The sequence below is a fragment of the Stegodyphus dumicola genome, chromosome 6, assembly GCF_044657685.1.
Source record: "Stegodyphus dumicola isolate Sdum_Otavi_A_Nest chromosome 6, ASM4465768v1".
Lineage (NCBI taxonomy): Eukaryota > Metazoa > Arthropoda > Arachnida > Araneae > Eresidae > Stegodyphus > Stegodyphus dumicola.
The window spans coordinates 42,714,186-42,732,685 of record NC_140773.1 but is presented as its reverse complement, the minus strand read 5'-3'; the positions used below and the strand labels follow the sequence as shown (position 1 = coordinate 42,732,685).

Sequence of the window (18,500 nt, the reverse complement as noted above, 5' to 3'; positions counted from 1 at the left end):
TGAAATCTATATAGTAAAATCAAAATTATATATTTTTCATGGAGCTTATTTAATTTTTTGAAAGTTTTGCTTTGAAAATTTATCTGTAAACAAAGTAGTTTATAGTGTTTACATAATTTCATATTGTACTTTATGTGCCTTGGTTTCATATTATGCTGAGAAATGTATCCTGTGATGAAAATATGGTAAAAGTAATTTCTTAGTGTGAACTAAACACCAAATCAGAATAGGAATCCATCTCCATATCACTGAAAAAGCTTAAAATATTGCCAATTTTGCCTCAGATTTCTGCAAAAATAGAACTTTAAGGCATTTCTGAATTCATTCTGCTTCCAAATCATAAAACAGTTTCTTTCTGATGTTCTTTTTTAAATTTTGTGCAAAAATGAGGACTAAGCAAGAAATATATTCTTTCTAAGCATTATCAAGTTAAATTTTTTTTAGCTTGTGTTCTAAAGTGTGGTATTTTATGCATTGATTGAGAGAAGAGTTATTTTATGTAATCTTTTTTGTAATGGTATAAGATTAAAGAAATGAAGTAATTTCTTTGTTTAGATTAAAGAAATGAAGTAATTTCTTTAATCTAAACAAATTATTTTTGTAAGGGTAATACTGATGTCATTAAGATTTCAAATAACACAATTGACCAAACAAATGACAATTAATGAAATTATATATATATATTTTGTAATACTGAGAAAATTTCTATTGAAAATTCAGGTGTTGTTTTGTATATGATTAAGTGTTCAATAATCTATAGTTTCGCCCTCCTCTCTTTTTAAAATTTTGAAATGTTTATTATTTATTCAAGATTTATGTAAAATCTGTGCCAATCTAGATTTTTCTTTTTGATGTTCAACTTTTCATTTATTATTCATGTTCATTAATTCATTATTTCCAGCATTTTTAACAAATCTTTATTTCAATACAAGTTTATTTTTTCCTTTATTTATTTGCTTGTTTTTTACTTTAATTATGCAAATGCACAGATAAGATTTGTAGAACTTATTAAAAAATTAACTGAAACAATTTTAAAGCTGCAAAAATATTAATATTAAAAGATTACACATTAGAGCAAGTTTATATGTGTTGTTTTAATGGCTTAGTGCTGTAGTGTTTAGACTGACAGCATATAAAGTTTTGTGTTTCAGAATTTGTTTTTTGCATGTGTTGTTTAATTATTTATTTTTATTTTTAGTGGAGTTGCTATAAATGCTGTTTTGAAAAAGTCTTTGCATTGTTTAAAAAAGTGGTTGTGGCAGTTTTCACAAGAATCTCCTTCTAGTGTGAGTTTTTTTTTTTTTTTTTTTTTTTTTTTTTTTAAAGATTGGATGTTTATTAATTACAGAGATCTGGAATACGCTATCTGGAAAACCGGAAAAAAGTCAGGTAATTCGAAAACTGACCAAAAATGTCAGAGAAAACTCAAGGAATTAAAATATTTTAGGCAAAATCTAGAAAAGTCAGGGAATTTCATATGGCGATCCCAAGAAAAGCAAGTTTTGTGCCAACATTAGATGCAATCACTTTCTTGCCGAATTATGCTGTATCGCATGAGCATCATTCTGGCAGCTGGCGTAGAGCCAATTTTAGCAGCTCCAGTCAAATTGTCCTTTAGAAAATAAAGCAAGTTTCCAGCAACTTTGGTTTCCAGTAACTTCGAGAATCGAGAGACTTGCACGTGCAGTGCATAAATACCTTCTCAATCTTATATAAAACAGAATCAGTTTAATCCTAGTATACGGTATTGGTGATTATTGTAATTCAGTTTTTACTAATTCTAGCAGTATGAATGACATACTATCATGAAATTTAATGCACATATTTTTTACTTATGTGTGCTGCTAAATAAATATAAAATACCTGAATTTATTTTAAAATATCATTAAATATTTTATCTACCTTTTGTTTAACTGCAAAATGTCTGCAAAACAAGACATTTTATAATGCAGATTGGGCACATTCTTATCTCAATCTTCAGTAGAGAAAACATTTCCTGTTATAGTTATAAAAATAATGCTTTAGGGATTATATGTTATATATGTGTAGATATATATATATATATGTAAGTCATGTGTAAGTGGCAAATTATTGTGTTTTCAAGTGGTACTATAATTCATTTACCTCTCTGTACAGCCTATGTGCATTACATGGATAGATTGGAATTTTCCTAAAACAGGCCTGGAAAATATGGAAAAGTCAGGGAATTTCATTCTCCTGTTTGAGTTCAACCCTGTAATTAGAAAGCTACTAAAGAAAGGGTAATAATAAAGAAAAATTGAGCATAAAAGTCTATCATTAAGATTGTTCACATTTGTATAGTGAAATGTGAAATATCTATTTATCTTGAAACTTTCATAATTAAATCAAAAGTAAAAATTTTTTAATTAATCTCGTTGTATATGTAAACAGAATTTTTTGTGTCTCATTGCAAATACTTTATGCCTTGAATCCCTTATAATATGAAAGTAATGCAAAAATTCTTTTTGAGTAAAACCAGATGTCTGTAACTGCATATCCATGATTATATGAAATCTTATTCAAGTATTAGTTTTCAGTAAGCTACAAGTTTTCTTCTATTTTATTTATTTTAAATAGCATTCAAAATGTTGTCTTCATAAATTAGTTCAATATTGCATGCTTTGCAAATTATTTCAAACTGTTATATGCTTCACCAAATGTTTCAAGAAATTAGCCCATTACCACCTTTTTTTAAGCATACACTTTTAGTCTTTTAGAAAGTTCCGCAGTTTTTTTATGATTAATACAAACAAATGAGTACTAAAACAAAAGAAAACTTTATTGAATCACATAGATAGCATTTTGTTCTGTGACTTTTTGCTATCTCTCCAGCTGGAAAATTTCTTTTTAAAAAGATGATTAGGTTTACATGCAAATAAATTATTTAGGTGCTGTTTGGCTGTCTCCAAGGAAGTGAACTCGGTCAAGGTTTGTATGGTCCTTATGGCCCATATCATACAGCCTTTGTTTCACACGAACAACTGTTTCAGACAATTTTTCTGCCTGGTTTACTTTTGAAAGAAAGACGTGCAACTTTATCTTTCCTTTCCAAAAAGGGCCCACCAGCAGTCGAGCGGTAAAGTCGCTGAAGACTGATAGTTCAGTCCGAGATTCGAATCCCATGAACAGGCTGGCTGCATGGGAGTTTTCGTGGTTTTCCCCATGTGTAATGTGTATACGAGCCAGTTTCCCTTAGAAAGTCCTCCACAAAGACATCCCTTCCCTTTCGAGGCTTTGCCATAATCACACACACACTCCTTTCCAAAAATATTGCAAGTTGTTCGTTTTTAGCCAATCAGCTATCAGCTTGTTTGTAATGGGGAACCAGTTTTTCCTGTGTTAACCCCAAAGCGATTTATTGTGATTGGCTGTTGTGACAAAGCAGAAAAATTGTACCAAACTGTTGTTCTTCCAAAACAAACCGATGTGTGATAGCAGCCTTAGAGTCCTTAAAATCCCTTAGGTTTTTTTTAATCAATTTTTGGTCTTTAAAAGTCCTTAATTTTGGCCAAATCGGCAGAAGGTCCTTAATTTTAATCATCTGAAATTTCTGTCTGTTTTTACGAATGACTTTCATTCAATCCTATATTATTTTGAGTGAGTTCATTTTTCATTGTTTACAGTAAGTAAAAATGTTGATATTTTTCAACCAACATTAATCACTTCCTAGTATTGAAAGAATTTTGCATTTTACTTATTTAAAATATTTCTTAGATTAGGAATTTTAATTTAATTCTCAATTTTACAAAACTGACCCCAAAATAAAATTGAACGTTATTAACTTAAAAAGTAGCTTGCAGTATTTATTTTTATTTATTTTATTTTATTTTATTTATTATCATTATTATTATTATTATTATTATTATTTTAGTTTCATTTCAAGCCCTCTCTCTCCCAAAAAATGAAGACAATTTAGATAATGTATTTCAGAAATTTTGCATTTGAAAAATTTATAGTCATTTAGTTAAGATTATTTATTATTTTCAGCCTGGAATTCTCCTTCTTGCACAATGCATGAATTTTGTTTCCACATTTTACAAAAAATCTCATGAAGGAGTAAGTATTATCTGTTCATTAATTGAGATAGCTTTTTGTAATTTATTTCTTGTATTTTTACTTGGCCTTTTTAAAATTAATTTTTACTTCTCTAATAATACAGAAAAATATAGTAACACTATTTCTCACCTCCACTTCATTATGTTTAATATTTAGTTTGAAACAAATAGTCAGTTATGTTGTTATTTTTGGATGGGAGTGTGAAAACTGATTATAGATTCCAATCTGTTGTTGCTTATTGGATAAATAAGCAGTTTTATTTATTCAATAAACATGCATGTAGTAAAACTGTTCTGTGTTACTTGTAATCTGATGTTCTGGAATTTATTTTCTCTCTTAATCAAATTTTTATGTGAAAATGTTATTAAATATTCCTTGCTAATTTGCTAAATGAATGTGATGGTAAACTTAATCATTTTATCTTACTACTAAAGAATTTTAAAATCAGATTTTCATCATAAGTGATACTAAAAAACAGAGATTTGGTTTTATGTAGAGCATTAAACCACAATAGTTTTGTGAAATAATGATTATTATTTCCAAAGTAAAATTTTAAAAACTTGTCTTTTTCTAAGTTGAGATAATAAATGTTTTCTAAATTGAATGCTTTTTCTTCAGACTTGAACCTGAAATGAAACATCGAAATTAATTTTTTTACTTCCTTGTATGAAGTAAAGGAAGTATTGTAATTATGAAAATTTCAGGTATCATATTTCAATAAAAATATCCATTTTAACTGCCCTTGAAACCATCTGAACAATGTTTTTGTGTGACACCTGTACGTACTGACAGAATAAAGGCCTGTTTTTGCCAAAAATTATTGTAAGTTATTATGAAGAAATAATAACTATTAAAGGATAATTATATCTAAAATTTAAAGTATATTTCTATTGTTTTTCTGAAATGTAATTACTTTTCTTGATTGATAACCATGAATCAATGCTGTCATTTTAAATAGAAATGTGCTTACTTTCTGTTGTCATTTCAGCTCACATGTGAAGACTGGGAACCTTGCTCAGTTGCTCAAGAAATTTTTAATGAGTATTTTCTTCGAGCTGTTAAATCAGATGTTTTTAGAACTATGCTGGTTAACTTAAAGTAAGAATGTGTTGATTGTGCATGTTTTTGATTATTTCAACTGAATTTTTGGAATTGGTTCATTAAATGGTATTGTGAGCTATATTGAAAAGCTTAAGGAAAATATGGTACTTTTCCTCTTCAGTTTATTGCATTTAACTTTTAAATTTCCTTTCATTCCCTCACATTTGATGTTACTTCATGAATTATCTTTATTCACTGTTGATGTTCAAATTCTTCTTGAAACTTTTTTATTCTTGTAATATTGACATAGTACTTTGTAATGCAAGATGGTATAGCATTGAATTAATCTGTTATGGAGAAACAATAGAATTGTAAAAAATTAATTAAATCTGTACATATTTTTAAATGACAACATGAGCTTATATTCAGAGAAATATATAATTGGTGACAATGCTTGTTATTAACTGCTTTTCTAAGAAATGTGATTCTTTTTCTTCAGTGATGACCATTTTATACCTTCCATGCATAAATTACGAATTCTCATTTTTTGCGAAAATTAGTAAAATTTCATAAAGCCAATTTATGACATATTTTATGTCCAAAATATTCAAAACTAAAATTAACTGGATTTTGTTTACTGTAGGTCTTTTTCTCTGCTTCTCAATTCTACAAAATCTGGTCACAAACGAGATGGCAAAACTATTGTTTCATTGGGCAGTGTTATGTGGCAAGAAGATGTTGTCCCACTTTTAAAAGAAGGAACTCCCTTACCTTTAATATTAGCATTTTCAAATTTTGCTTTTGTTTCTAGAAGTCTTTTTAGTAATTTAGAAAGTCAGGTACATATTTTTTAAGATTTAATTTCTTTTATATAATCTAGCACATTAAGTTTAATATTAAAATACAAATATTTTAAGGAACTTCTGTATTAAGGAACTCTTTATGCATTTTGATTTCAGGTTTTTGATGTAATTTTAAGGGAAGATTCTGTTATAGAGTATCTGAAAACTATCACGTCTTCAAAACTTAATGATAGGAGTTGGTTTGTGAGATTTGAAACGTATTATATTTATTTGCTCTTAAAATTGTCATCTTTGGTAGTAAGTAGAAAGTTTTGAAAATAATTTTGATTTCTGATTTTTTTTTTTTTTTTTATGAAATTTCATTTTTAACTTTTTATTTTACTGACAGGACATTTTATATTCATTTCAGATGTATTAATAACTAATTTTAAATAAGTAATCCAATAAATGTAATATATTCAAGGCATTTTTCAGTTTGTTTATATATAGATGGACTGTTAATCCTATTAATAAAATTCAGAACTTTGTATACAAATCTTTTACTATTTTGATGCATATGAAAGGTGGAGAGTAAGTTTCTTCTACTATATGCAGAGCATATAATATTATATATACAGTCAAATTCTGTTTCACAAGGTTGAATATGCAAGGTTATGGATCAATTGGACCTTGTCTAAAAAAAAGGGTTATGTTTATTTTTATTGTGGGCAATGGAAAATTACTACAGTACGAAGTCCGTAATCCGGATTCGTCGGGACTTCGGCGATTCCAGATTAGGGTTTTTTCCAGATTATAGATCATTAATTTAAATCTGGTAAGATGGCATACAGAAATTATACAGTTAAAAATATGAAACCGTAATTTATGAAATAAAGAGCAATTATGATCTAAAGAGTATCAAAATTTACAAAAAAAGCTTAATATTTATTTGTTTACTTTATTAAACATTTCTTTCAATGTAAGTTGTTTAAGTTGCTTCATTTTTTGTGCTAATAACTTAGTGCTTTTTCGTTTTCAATAACTTCTCTGTCACTTTCTTCACTATCGGAAGCGGTATTTTCTGGATCTAGACCCATACTACAGATTTCGACATCCGTTAATTGATTGATGATTGGGGCATTGTCGTTGCAATGAAAATCCTGTTATGTCATTTTCATTTATTACCGCTTCTACACATTTCTTTACAAAATCCAATAACTGGAAAATTTCACCTTTAGTTTAGTTTAGAAGTAAAATATTAAGGTTTTGTTTTATTCATAACTGAAGCTACAGAAGGAGGGGACCACAAACCAAGTAGGGCGAACCAAAGCGTCACATCGTAAAAGTCACCGTAATTTGGTTCCATCTATCGATGCTAGGTTTAACTACGTCAGTCACGTAAATAGAAAATATTATGTACTATGTTTTGAAATTCGCGATGTGTAATTTTCAATATAATATGTTATATTAATGTTTCCTTATAAAATATAACTTTTCGCAATATCTGTTAAAAATGTATAAATTTTCATTTCATTTTTCATTAATTTTTTTTCCCTCTTTCATTCATTCTCTTTCTCGTTTTTGATTTAGCTCATTTATTACTACTTCACCACATTTCTTTACAAAATCCAATAACTGGAAAATTTCACCTTTAGTTTGCAATGTCCGAAAACCTTCAAATTTGTGGCTATCATCTTCATCTTCCTCACCATGAAATATGTTAACTGGCCATAAATTATGCCAAGCACTTTTTAACATGTCTGGAGACACATCTTCCCACGATCTTGCGATGCTCCACACAGCAGATTTTATGCTAAAAAATTTCAAAAAGTCTTGCCATTGTTCACGAAATTTAACATAGATTTTAAAAATGCTACTTTATATTTGCATTTCAGCGTGTGCACTGTTCCCATATCCATAGGCTAAATGTAGACGTACAATTTAGAGGGAAGAATGATACGGATACATTATCTTTCACTAAAACTTTAAGTGAAGTATGCGCCAAACAATCAACAAACAGTTGTCAACAATCAGGACTATTTTTGAGTTATCAGGTAAACTAACCGAATTCAAATGTTGCTGAGCCTCGGGTATAAAATGATTTTCAAACCAATCATTCACCAACGCTTGTGTCATCCATGCTTTTCAATTTGCATGATATATGACGGGGAAAATCGTTATTCCTTTAAGTGCTCGAGGTCATGCATGTTTTCCAATTATGAAAAGTTTGCACTTGTGCGTTCCTGCAGCCTTTGTGCGCGCTAAAATTGTTAGTCTCGCTTTGGAATCTTTGGCACCATTTGGAGTCTATTCTGTAGAGGTTGCCAAGGTACTTTGTGGCACATATTGCCAGAAAAGACCAGTTTCATCAGCGTTGTAAATTTGTTCTGGAGATAATTGTTCACTAGTAGTGAATTCATCTGCAAATTGTTCAGCAGTTTCAGTATCAGCTGAAGCTTTTTCACCTGACATTTTTAATTGTCTTATATCATGGCGATTTTTAAATTTGGTTAACCAACCTGTCGAATATGTGCACTCAGTGTTTAAGTTTATTTCTTCATGAAATATTTTGGCTTGAGCCATTAGTATTTGGCCCATCGATGGCACACCCTCGCTGTGACGCTGTCTGACCCATTCAATCATCACTTTGTCATGATTGTCACTTTTAGCATAATGAACCCTTTTTCTGTTATTCATTGCAAGTGGGGTGTCGAAATGTACAAAAAATTCAAAAAGTTCCTTTTTCTTTTTGCTTATGTCATATGCAGTTGACTTTCCAATCTCATACTCCTCCCATAATTTTGAGATGGATATGTCTTTATCCATTTTTTGCAGCAATTCCACTTTTTGTTTGATGGACATCGAAACATACTTTCGCTTTGTAGATTCTTTGGCAGCTCCAGAATTAGAAACTCTTTTTGACATAATCAAAAATTAATTTTTATAAAATTGCTCTAACAATCTGCAAAAAATAATAAGCTGGATCCAATTAGGAGATTAAGGAACAGTGCAATCTGCAACATTAACTGAAATGCCTTAGAATCAGTAAAGATAATTTTAGCCTAGCTTATACCTTCCATTATACATTAAACACGCATGCATTATGCGCATGTGTAAAGCATACAAAAAAAAATTTGGTGGCTTTGAGGTCCAGATTATGAACTTTGTACTGTATTATGAACTAAACAAAATTGCCTGCAGAAAATACAAAAAGGAAAAGTATGCTAATGATGTGAGTTGTTTTTATCGTACTGTACATTGTCCAGAATATATAAATATTGTAAAATAATATTTTGAAAGTAAATTACTGAATCAGGAAACAAATTAAGTGAACAGTCTTTAATTTTAGTTTCTGTATTATAAGTTACAGGTCATAACAACCTAGTTTTAATATTTCTAATAATGTTTATTCTACCATTGTTTACAGTGTTTACTTTTGTTTTCAATTTATTTAAATAAATTAACCTATTTTGTAGGTTAAACTACTTGAAAATATAGCTAGATTATTAATAGTATTTTTTATTAATTAAATTGCAGATTGTTCCTCTTTTCTGTATTTTCTTTAATTGTCCTTGGATTAATCATGATTTTATGTTAACTGTAGATGTAATCTTTGGTATGACCTTGCAAACTCAGAAGTTGATAAAGATATATATTATATAATGCTTTAAAGAGTTTATTAATTTATGTAAAAGAATTTTTTTTATTAAAATACATCTGTATATTATTTAAGAGGGAGAAATTTTGTGAAGGTAAAATATGAAAGTAAAATTGTACTTAAATTTATGATATTTTATTTGTATACATTTAAGGTTATTTTCTGTTAATTAAACAGTTATTTTATGTTTTGTATCTTTACTGTCACTTCTCCCTTTTGTTATTGTAACACAGAGCATTTTTTGCCTCTGTAGGCCATGTTATTAAGTTGCTAAATCGGAGAATATTTGTAGGCTTCAACCTTGCATTATAATTGATATTTAAATATCCATGGCAGTTAAGTTTTGAGCTAACTTATGTACCCTTTCGCTACTAGCTTATTTAAATTAAATTTTACATTTGACTAACTATTACTTTAAGTTATTTTGCCACAAGTGGTTGGCTGAGCTGTAAGCACCAAGTATGCCTTCTGTTCTTATTTAGTTTTAATTAAAGGTTCTATTACACCTTTTCAAAGTTCAATTTTTACTTAGCAACAATTTGTTGCCAGTCTGTCTAAAATTTGATTACACTTTATGATAACTAAGCAAATTACTAAACTATATATAGATATATAATATATTAATTTCAGAAATATGGACAGTGTTTTGATTTTCAATTTTATAGAAAGGAAATTCTGAGGATATAATAAACTGAAATATGTATGATATATATATAAATTTCAGAAATATGGACAATTGCTTTGAACATTTGTGGAAAATGTTTGATTTTTGTTATTATTCAGTTAAACTAAGTATTTTTTATATGCCATGTGTTATGTATTTTGATTTTCAATTTTATTGAAATGAAAATCTGTGGATGAGCCACTGAAATAACAAATGTTATTGTAACTTCTTTCTCATACTTTTTTTTTTATTTATATTTATCCTATTATAGTTAGAAAGTAAGTTTTTGAAAATATGTTAAAAATTGCATTTATCATCTTTTTGCTGGCATCGTAAGGAGCATGCATTTATTTTATAGACTAATGAAGCACCATTCTTCTGGCATACAATTGCAGTCTGCTTGTTACCTGTATTAAGGGCACCTGATCAATGTTTGATTGAAGATATATTTCAGGGTGTTATATTTAACCAAGCACTTTTGTATGTATAGCTTTTATGTGCTGTTTTATTCGTCATTTTGTATTTAAAATGCATTCTTTATGTAGACAAATGAAACTTTATGTACATGTTCTGCATCTACATTTAGGTTACTCAAATTATAAAACTGACAAGTGCTTACTATTTTGGACTGAAATTTAACATGCTTTAAGTAAGATTGTCTCTACTGAATTTGCATAGTTTTTACTTCACTTTTTAAAGAATGATAGGAAGAATTCTATTAGGTACCTGTTGAAAAACAACTTATTACTGGGTAATTGCTGAAGAATATCTTTTTTCTGCCATTATCATATTATAACATAATTATTAACTGGATCATTTATATTGAGAAATGTTAAGTCAGTTTTCCCTGTTACCAAGATATTCAAGATTTTGTATTTCATTTGGTTATAAAATATTATAAAATCTAGAAAATGTGTTTATGTTTATGAATTTAAATACATTCTAATTCTGATTTAACAAATTTCAAGAGACCAAATTTTTGGTTTATTATATTGGATTGATCAAATAAATACATTAGTTAGCAAGGGGTAAATATTTACCTGATATTAAATGTTCACCATATAGTGATTTGGTTACAAACAAATGGGAAAAAAAGATATTTTGTATATATGAGAAGCATCTAGTTATAATATTTAGATTTAAGATGACTATCAATTTTCAACTGTAAATTTATATATTTTCATCAAATTTAACCTTTCATTATATTTTACAGTGATTTTCTTTTTCTATGGATTATCCAAAAATTTTTAATAATCCAGAATTACATATTTACAGTGACTGACAGGAACTGGATATTTTTGAAGTATTTAGTATTAGGCCGCTAATTGAGCTAGGGAGTGGAACCAGGTACCATAACTCTTCTTACAGCATGCCTGTCAGAATAGCTATAGAGCAGTTGATTATAGAGCAAAATATGTCTGCATAGGAGACATTTGTTATATATGCTGAATCTGTCACAGCAGCACAACAGCTTTTTCTTGTTCATTTCAACCTTGGATGCCATGGTATTGTTCCCAGCCACAATATAATTTTCAGGTCGGTTAACAATCGGAGGACAACAGGAATTGTAAAGAAGAAGCCACCTGGTCTAAGAAGACTGCAAAGATGACAGAAAACAATGAGCAAGTGAGACAAGCACTGACTTAAAGCCCTCAGTGGTCTGCATGAAGACATGCACATGAATTAACACTAGAATTACGAAAGGGGTCATTTTGACACCTAGGAAACTTTTATCTCTGACAGCTCTTCTTTTTTTGAGCAAATATCTTAATCTTTTCTTGACTTTTCCTAAATCATTGTAATTTACGAAATAGTAAAGATTTCAAGAGAATCGTACTTTTATTTTAGCCCTAACAAATGATTATACCTAGAAATACGGCAGGTATCATTTTGACCCCTTTGAGAGAAAAGAAATGTGAATACATGCCATTGTATTATCTGAACATTGTTACTTCTGTAAACTATTTTTATTTGCACCTGCTAAACAAAATACAAGCAAAGGAAAAGAATATGGTGGGTCTGCATAGTTTCACATCTGCCAGTCACATGATTTGAAATATGTGCAATACTTTTCTTTGTGGAAAGAAAACAGAGAAAAGAAATTATTACGAGCTGAACGTTTGTAGATTTTTCATAGATATTTTTTTATTATTCATAACAAGTTTTAATGGAAAATTTTATTCTATTTACATGAATTTATTATAGTGACATACTAATGGCACGTAGAAAAGGACTAACACATGAAGAAATCGTGAAAATGATGCAAGAACTATCTGATGCCGATTCCCTTTCTGAAATCGAAAATAATTCTACAGATAAAGATGGAGATGAAACATCTTGTGATTCTGAATTTATTATAGAGAGTAATCAGGCAATATCACCCTCTAGCTCAAGTGAAAGTACGAATGGATTTGTTTCTATGAGTTCAAATTCTGCCATACCTAAGAATGCCAAAGTGGGAACTTGTAGATGCTCAAAAGGGAATATGAAATTCAACGTAATTCAGACTAACACTTGTAAAGAAATTGCTAGTGATGGAAAGTAGAAAATACTTCAAATGCTTCTGGTCGGCGACCCTTGCAAAATATCTTGCAAGAAAATGCAGGACCTACATCCTATGCTAAACGTCACATTTGTTCTGGTAAAGCTCTTAGTGCTTGGAAGTTAATAAGAAATGAAAAAAATTTATGAGTCATAAAGGAGTGTACTGATGCTGAAGCCAAGCGTAAACTTCATAATGACTCTTCCACTATTTTATTAGCAGAACTGGAAACATTCATAGTGTTGTTGTATGTAAGGGGGGCATTAGCCGCCAAGGGCTTACCAATTCTTAGTTTGCGATCCAAGACTTGGGGACCAAAGTTTTTTCATGAAACTATGAGTAGAGATAGGTTTCTGGAAATTATGAAATATCTTCGTTTTGATAATAAAATAAAAAGGTCTTCACGTTTGCAGTGTGATAAATTTGCACTAATATCCGAGGTATGGAATACTTTTATAGTAAACTGTAAACTTTCTATAAAATGAACCAAATGAAAACATTACGATTGATGAACAGTTATTCCCTACAAAAACAAGATGCCGTTTTTTGCAGTATATGCCTAATAAGCCCGATAAATTCGGAATAAAATTTTGGCTAGCAGTAGACGTTAGGACAAAATACTTATTAAACAGATTTCCATATTTAGGAAAAGATACTCCAAGAAAGGAATTTAGGAAAAGATATAAGAAAGTACTCCGTGAAAGCACCATCACGCCGTTGGCCAGTACATGCATTCTACAATATTTTCGACTTAGCAGGCATAAATGCTTGGATTCTGTATAAGGAAGTTACAAAAGAAAATATCAGCAGAAGGGATTTTCTATTGCGTTTGGCAGAAGAAATAAGATAAGAATATATATCTAGTAAAAACAAACTTGTTCTCTCTTCAAGTGGCTTTCTGGATGAACAAGATTCAATAGAATAAAAAAAAATTTCAAGTAAGGGAATGCAAAGGTAACAAAACTTAATATTTGCGACAACTGTAATAAATATGTATATGGATAATGTACACAAAAAATCAGAAAGATAAGCGTGTGTGCCAATTGCTGTGCTGACTAATATATTATCTGAAAATAAAATATTTCTATATATTTCTATTTCTGTGTACTCTTTATAACAAAAAGTTTGTTTTAAAGTACTTTAATATTTGGATTAAAAACCACTTTTTTGGAAAAATTCGCGTAAATATTTATACATTTTATTTTTTGTGTTTCTGAAATGTAAGCTACCGAAAATGAAAAAAAAAAAAAAAATTACTTTATCCGATAGAAATATTTAAATGCTTGTTCATTATTTTACTACAAAGTCTCTATATTCTTTAAAATAAACTGTAGTTGTCATAATTTGCATTATTTTAATTTTTTTCATAAATATATTATATCATATAGTGAAATATGGAACTATCTCATCAAGGGGTCAAAATGACACCCACCGTAATTCTAGGTATACAAAGACCACCGTAATTCTTGTGTTAAGGTTAAGTCATGAACCAGTACACATAATTTGGAATAAAGACTTAGCTTTTCATCATTTCAAGATGTGTATTATTCGGCAGATTAAGACAACAGATTATCAGCAACAAAAGGACTTTGCTGTTTAAATGCAAGTGCTGCTTGAATAATGTGCAAATAGAATAATGAGTGAAGAGGTCAACAAACAAATTTTTTTGTTAATGGTGTAGTGAAAATCCTTGCAACCTTAATGAAAATCCTCTTTGCATACTACATGTAATAGTATGGTGTGCAATTAGTACTTTTGGCATTATTGGTCCATATGTTTTTGAAAATGAACTTGGTCTCTTGGTGTCAGTGAACATGGAACATTACATCCACTTGCGTAACACTTTCTTGCATCCACAGCCAAGAAGACAATGTTTATGCATGCAAAATAATTTATTTTCAGCAAGTTAGTGTCACCTCACACACTGCATGCGGTTCGTCGCATGTTCCCAGAAAGGGTAATTTCACATTTTGAGGACATTCTGTGGCCTCTAAAGTACCCATATTTAAGCATTTATGACTTTTTGGGGAGGGATATATGTAAAATCATTCATCTATGCCCACAGTCCCCTCAGACTGGCCAATATGAAAGAGATAATAGAGAAGGAAGTGGCAGACACTGGTAACTAGATCTTGGATCACACATACATCACTTTCCAACAAATCTTGTATTCAAACAAATGGACATCACCTGTCTGACATTATTTTTTTGCTGATATATGCATTTCAAATGGCATAAGAGTTTTTTGTAACAAAATACTATTTTCGTTAAATGACTAGTAAGCATTGTTTATTTAAATAATATATGGTTTTGGTGAAATAATGAATGAGTATTGTTCATTTAAATAATATCAGGTTTCCATCGGTCACCCTCTATGAGCATAAATGTTTATTTTACTGTGTACAAAATAATTTGAAATGTGTAGCAGTATTTAAGAGTAAACCAATAAATCTCGTCCATGAAAGGCAGATAAGAAAGTGATTCTGAAATATGTTTCATTTCATTAGGGTAAATGAGAGTGAAAGATATATTAATATAAGTTCGGGGTGATGCACTAATGGGTTAACCAAGAATTTTATTATTGACATCTAAGCTTGTATTGTGCATGAATGTCAGATATGGACAAATTTTAATTTACAAATTACATATTTTATTTTTGGTCTTTTACTGTATGTGCATTTAAAAAAAATTCTTTTATGAAAACTCTCTGTCATCCATTCTTTGTAGTCTTACATCTAAAACAACTATACTTTAACCAGTATTACGGTTTCTTATTTGAAGGTGCTATTTTTTATTGGCTTAATTTTTGTAACTTGTAGTGTAACTGGTAATATACATGTAAGTAGATTTGTTCTAATTTTCTTCTTTAATGCAATTTTTTCACTTCTTTAGTTCTCTTAATGAAGAAATGTTACAAACAATAAGCTCAAGAGTTCCGGTTATAGCAGATTGTTATTTATCTTGCTTTTTGGACTCTGAAGATATTTTACATTCAAGGTGATTTATTTTATTTAACACTCAAAAATGATATATTTTATCATTTCTTATTTATTTAGCCCTCTGACTACCTTTGTCAGGTCATGAGACTTTTTGTCACCTGGTATCTATTAGATTATAATTTAAAATATTTTGCTTTATTACTTACTTAATAATGTAAATATTATCTTAATGAATAGAGGTTTATGAAAACAGAGACTAAATTAAACAGTTATAAAAATTAACTAAGAGACACTGTTTAAATATAGTACTTCTTGAGCATATTGAGAAAGCTGTGCCACTCAATTTAGCATTGTTGTTATTGCCTTTGTTACAGATGTTTTAATTTTTATATCAGGATTTCACTTTTAATTATCATACCTACTGCAGTTATGCGTTTCATTGGTCAAACGCATATCATTCTTGTATTTGTACAGTACCAACATTAGCATTTAATGACATAGGTCATTATGTAAAATTTTACACTACGCATTATTTCTATAGCTTCTATTAAACCATTATTGCCTTACACTATCAACTTATATATCTAGGTATAAAAAATGAATTATTATCTTAAATTAATTTATGAAGCATTTTGGAAAGTATCTATATCTTTTTTGCTTTGGAAATTATGCATGTGAAGAAATATTTTAATATATAAAACAGAATTTTGCCACATCTGTATAATTTTATTTCCCGATGAAAGACCATCAAAGACATAGTTGTGAAGTTTTACTGAGAAAAATAAAGAAAAGAGGTATAATGACTTAAGTTATTAAAATTTTAGTGGAGAATAACATTTCACATTCAAATAAGAATCTGCTGTCTTATGTGATACTTTTCACGATGTTTTGGGGTGCACATATATATTTCAAGAGGAAATAGCTTTCTGCTTTTCCCTGACTTTAGAAGAAGTATTTGAAATATCCTGGTAATCAGAATTATATTTATATAAATAACAAGTAGTATTTCATGAAATTATCAATCATTCTGATTTACATTTCAGTTCATTGAGCATTTGTTATTGTCCAATCCAGTTTGTTCATTTTGTTTCTGAAATGCAAATAATTGTATAATGTTGTCCAAAGATATACCTAGTGTTTTTTTTTTTTTTTTTTTTTTTTTTTTGTTATGGTTATAAAATGTTGTTTGAAAGAATCTTTATGGAAATATCAATGCATGAAAAATGAAAGTAATTAATTTTTTGTTAAAATTTGATGACTGATTTCTTTTTGAGTAATTTATTTTTATGTTTGCAGAAAACTTCTGTTTTTTGGTTTGGGATTAGAAACTGTATCATCCCTTAGTGCTCCAACTGCTTTGATTTCTAAGGACTGGTGTTATGCACCAATTTATAAATTATATGAAAGCACTGGGAAAAGGTCAGTAAATAAGTGAATTCTAAAAGTTTGATAAATATGCATTTAAATATTTAATGATTTATTGACAAAATGGTAGTTTCATTTTTTTATTTGAATTTTAATAGCTTTCATGTAAGTATTTTAGAAAAGTCATATTACAATATGACTATGTTACTGATAAATTTATTTATACATTTATTGTATTATATGCACTTTTTGGTATGAATGTAACTATTTTTTATTCCTTTCTTTTATTCAGAAAAATTGGTAAATTAAATTCTGTTGAGATTTTGCAAGTAATAAGCAGTTTACAATGGATTTATGTAGGCCACTCTTTATCTCTCGCTGAACTGAGAGCCATTCCTGCTTCAGCACAGTTCTCATATCTTTGCATGGTCTTTCTAATAGGTAAGTGTGATTTGAAACTTACATTTTATGCCTTATTGAAGTCTTCCATGTGTTCATGCTCATATTTGTATCAGTTTTCAATCCCCTTGCTCTTCATATGATTTTTTCAGATTTACATTTAGCGTCATACTGTAATATAAATTAAAATTCTATGATATCAAGTTTTGGACTAAATATTAGAAAAGAAAGAGAGCTGTAAGAGAAGAGATAAATAGCAGTTATATCATATTTAACTAATTCTGTTTTAATGCAGTTTTTGTATGCATCTTTAAATTTGAAATTATGACTTGCTGTTAAGATAGAGAAAACAAAGGCTCATCCTAATAAAAGCAGTTACTATTACAGCATCTTTGTGTAAAGCATTCTAACATTAGACATAGAGGCAAGAGACATAAAAAATGTTTTGAATTTTGGACCTCCTGATTGTTAGCCAGATGTGTTTCTAGTTAATCTATGAAAGCATGCATCAAGAAGGTAGAAAGTATCTTGCAAACATATGAGTGAATTACTATGTTTATCCATATGATAGTATGCACATGAAAATTAATAGTTAATGTGCACACAATAAGTATGTACATTAACTATTAATTTTATTTTTTTATCATATTTTGAAAGTACTTTCATAAATTGAAGCTTTCCTCCCCTACTCAGAATTTTATCAGTGTAAAAATGTAAGAAAATTACAAAATGAAATTACCCAAAGAACATAAAAGGTAGAATATTTAATTAATGTATTTTATGTCAGAATCATAATACAGAAGTACATTTCAATTAAGAACATCTACTGGCCTAGACATTTTGTCCCTTAAATAGAGGCATTCTTTCTTCAGAGGATACATACTAAAAAATGTAGTTTAGCTAGAAATTCAGCTTATATCAAACTTTAAATAAATTATATATCAATCAGTAACATAGTCATAGATATTTATTTGAATTAAGAGTTAATAAAAAATTAAAATTATTAATTAAAAAAGTTTAATTATTGCAGAAA

General features: G+C 29.0%; 1 protein-coding gene across 1 annotated transcript in view; it reads left to right on the top strand.

The window, feature by feature from the left end:
• LOC118194454 (RNA polymerase II-associated protein 1) overlaps positions 1-18,500 on the top strand; it is a 101,958-nt gene that overhangs the window by 57,136 nt on the left and 26,322 nt on the right. Inside the window, exons 20-28 of the mRNA XM_085818257.1 lie at positions 1,199-1,286; positions 4,009-4,077; positions 5,066-5,175; positions 5,762-5,957; positions 6,078-6,218; positions 10,581-10,702; positions 15,657-15,761; positions 17,000-17,122; positions 17,361-17,509. Of these exons, the coding sequence (XP_085674383.1) occupies positions 1,199-1,286; positions 4,009-4,077; positions 5,066-5,175; positions 5,762-5,957; positions 6,078-6,218; positions 10,581-10,702; positions 15,657-15,761; positions 17,000-17,122; positions 17,361-17,509 (1,103 nt within the window). The remainder of the gene's footprint in view (positions 1-1,198; positions 1,287-4,008; positions 4,078-5,065; positions 5,176-5,761; positions 5,958-6,077; positions 6,219-10,580; positions 10,703-15,656; positions 15,762-16,999; positions 17,123-17,360; positions 17,510-18,500) is intronic.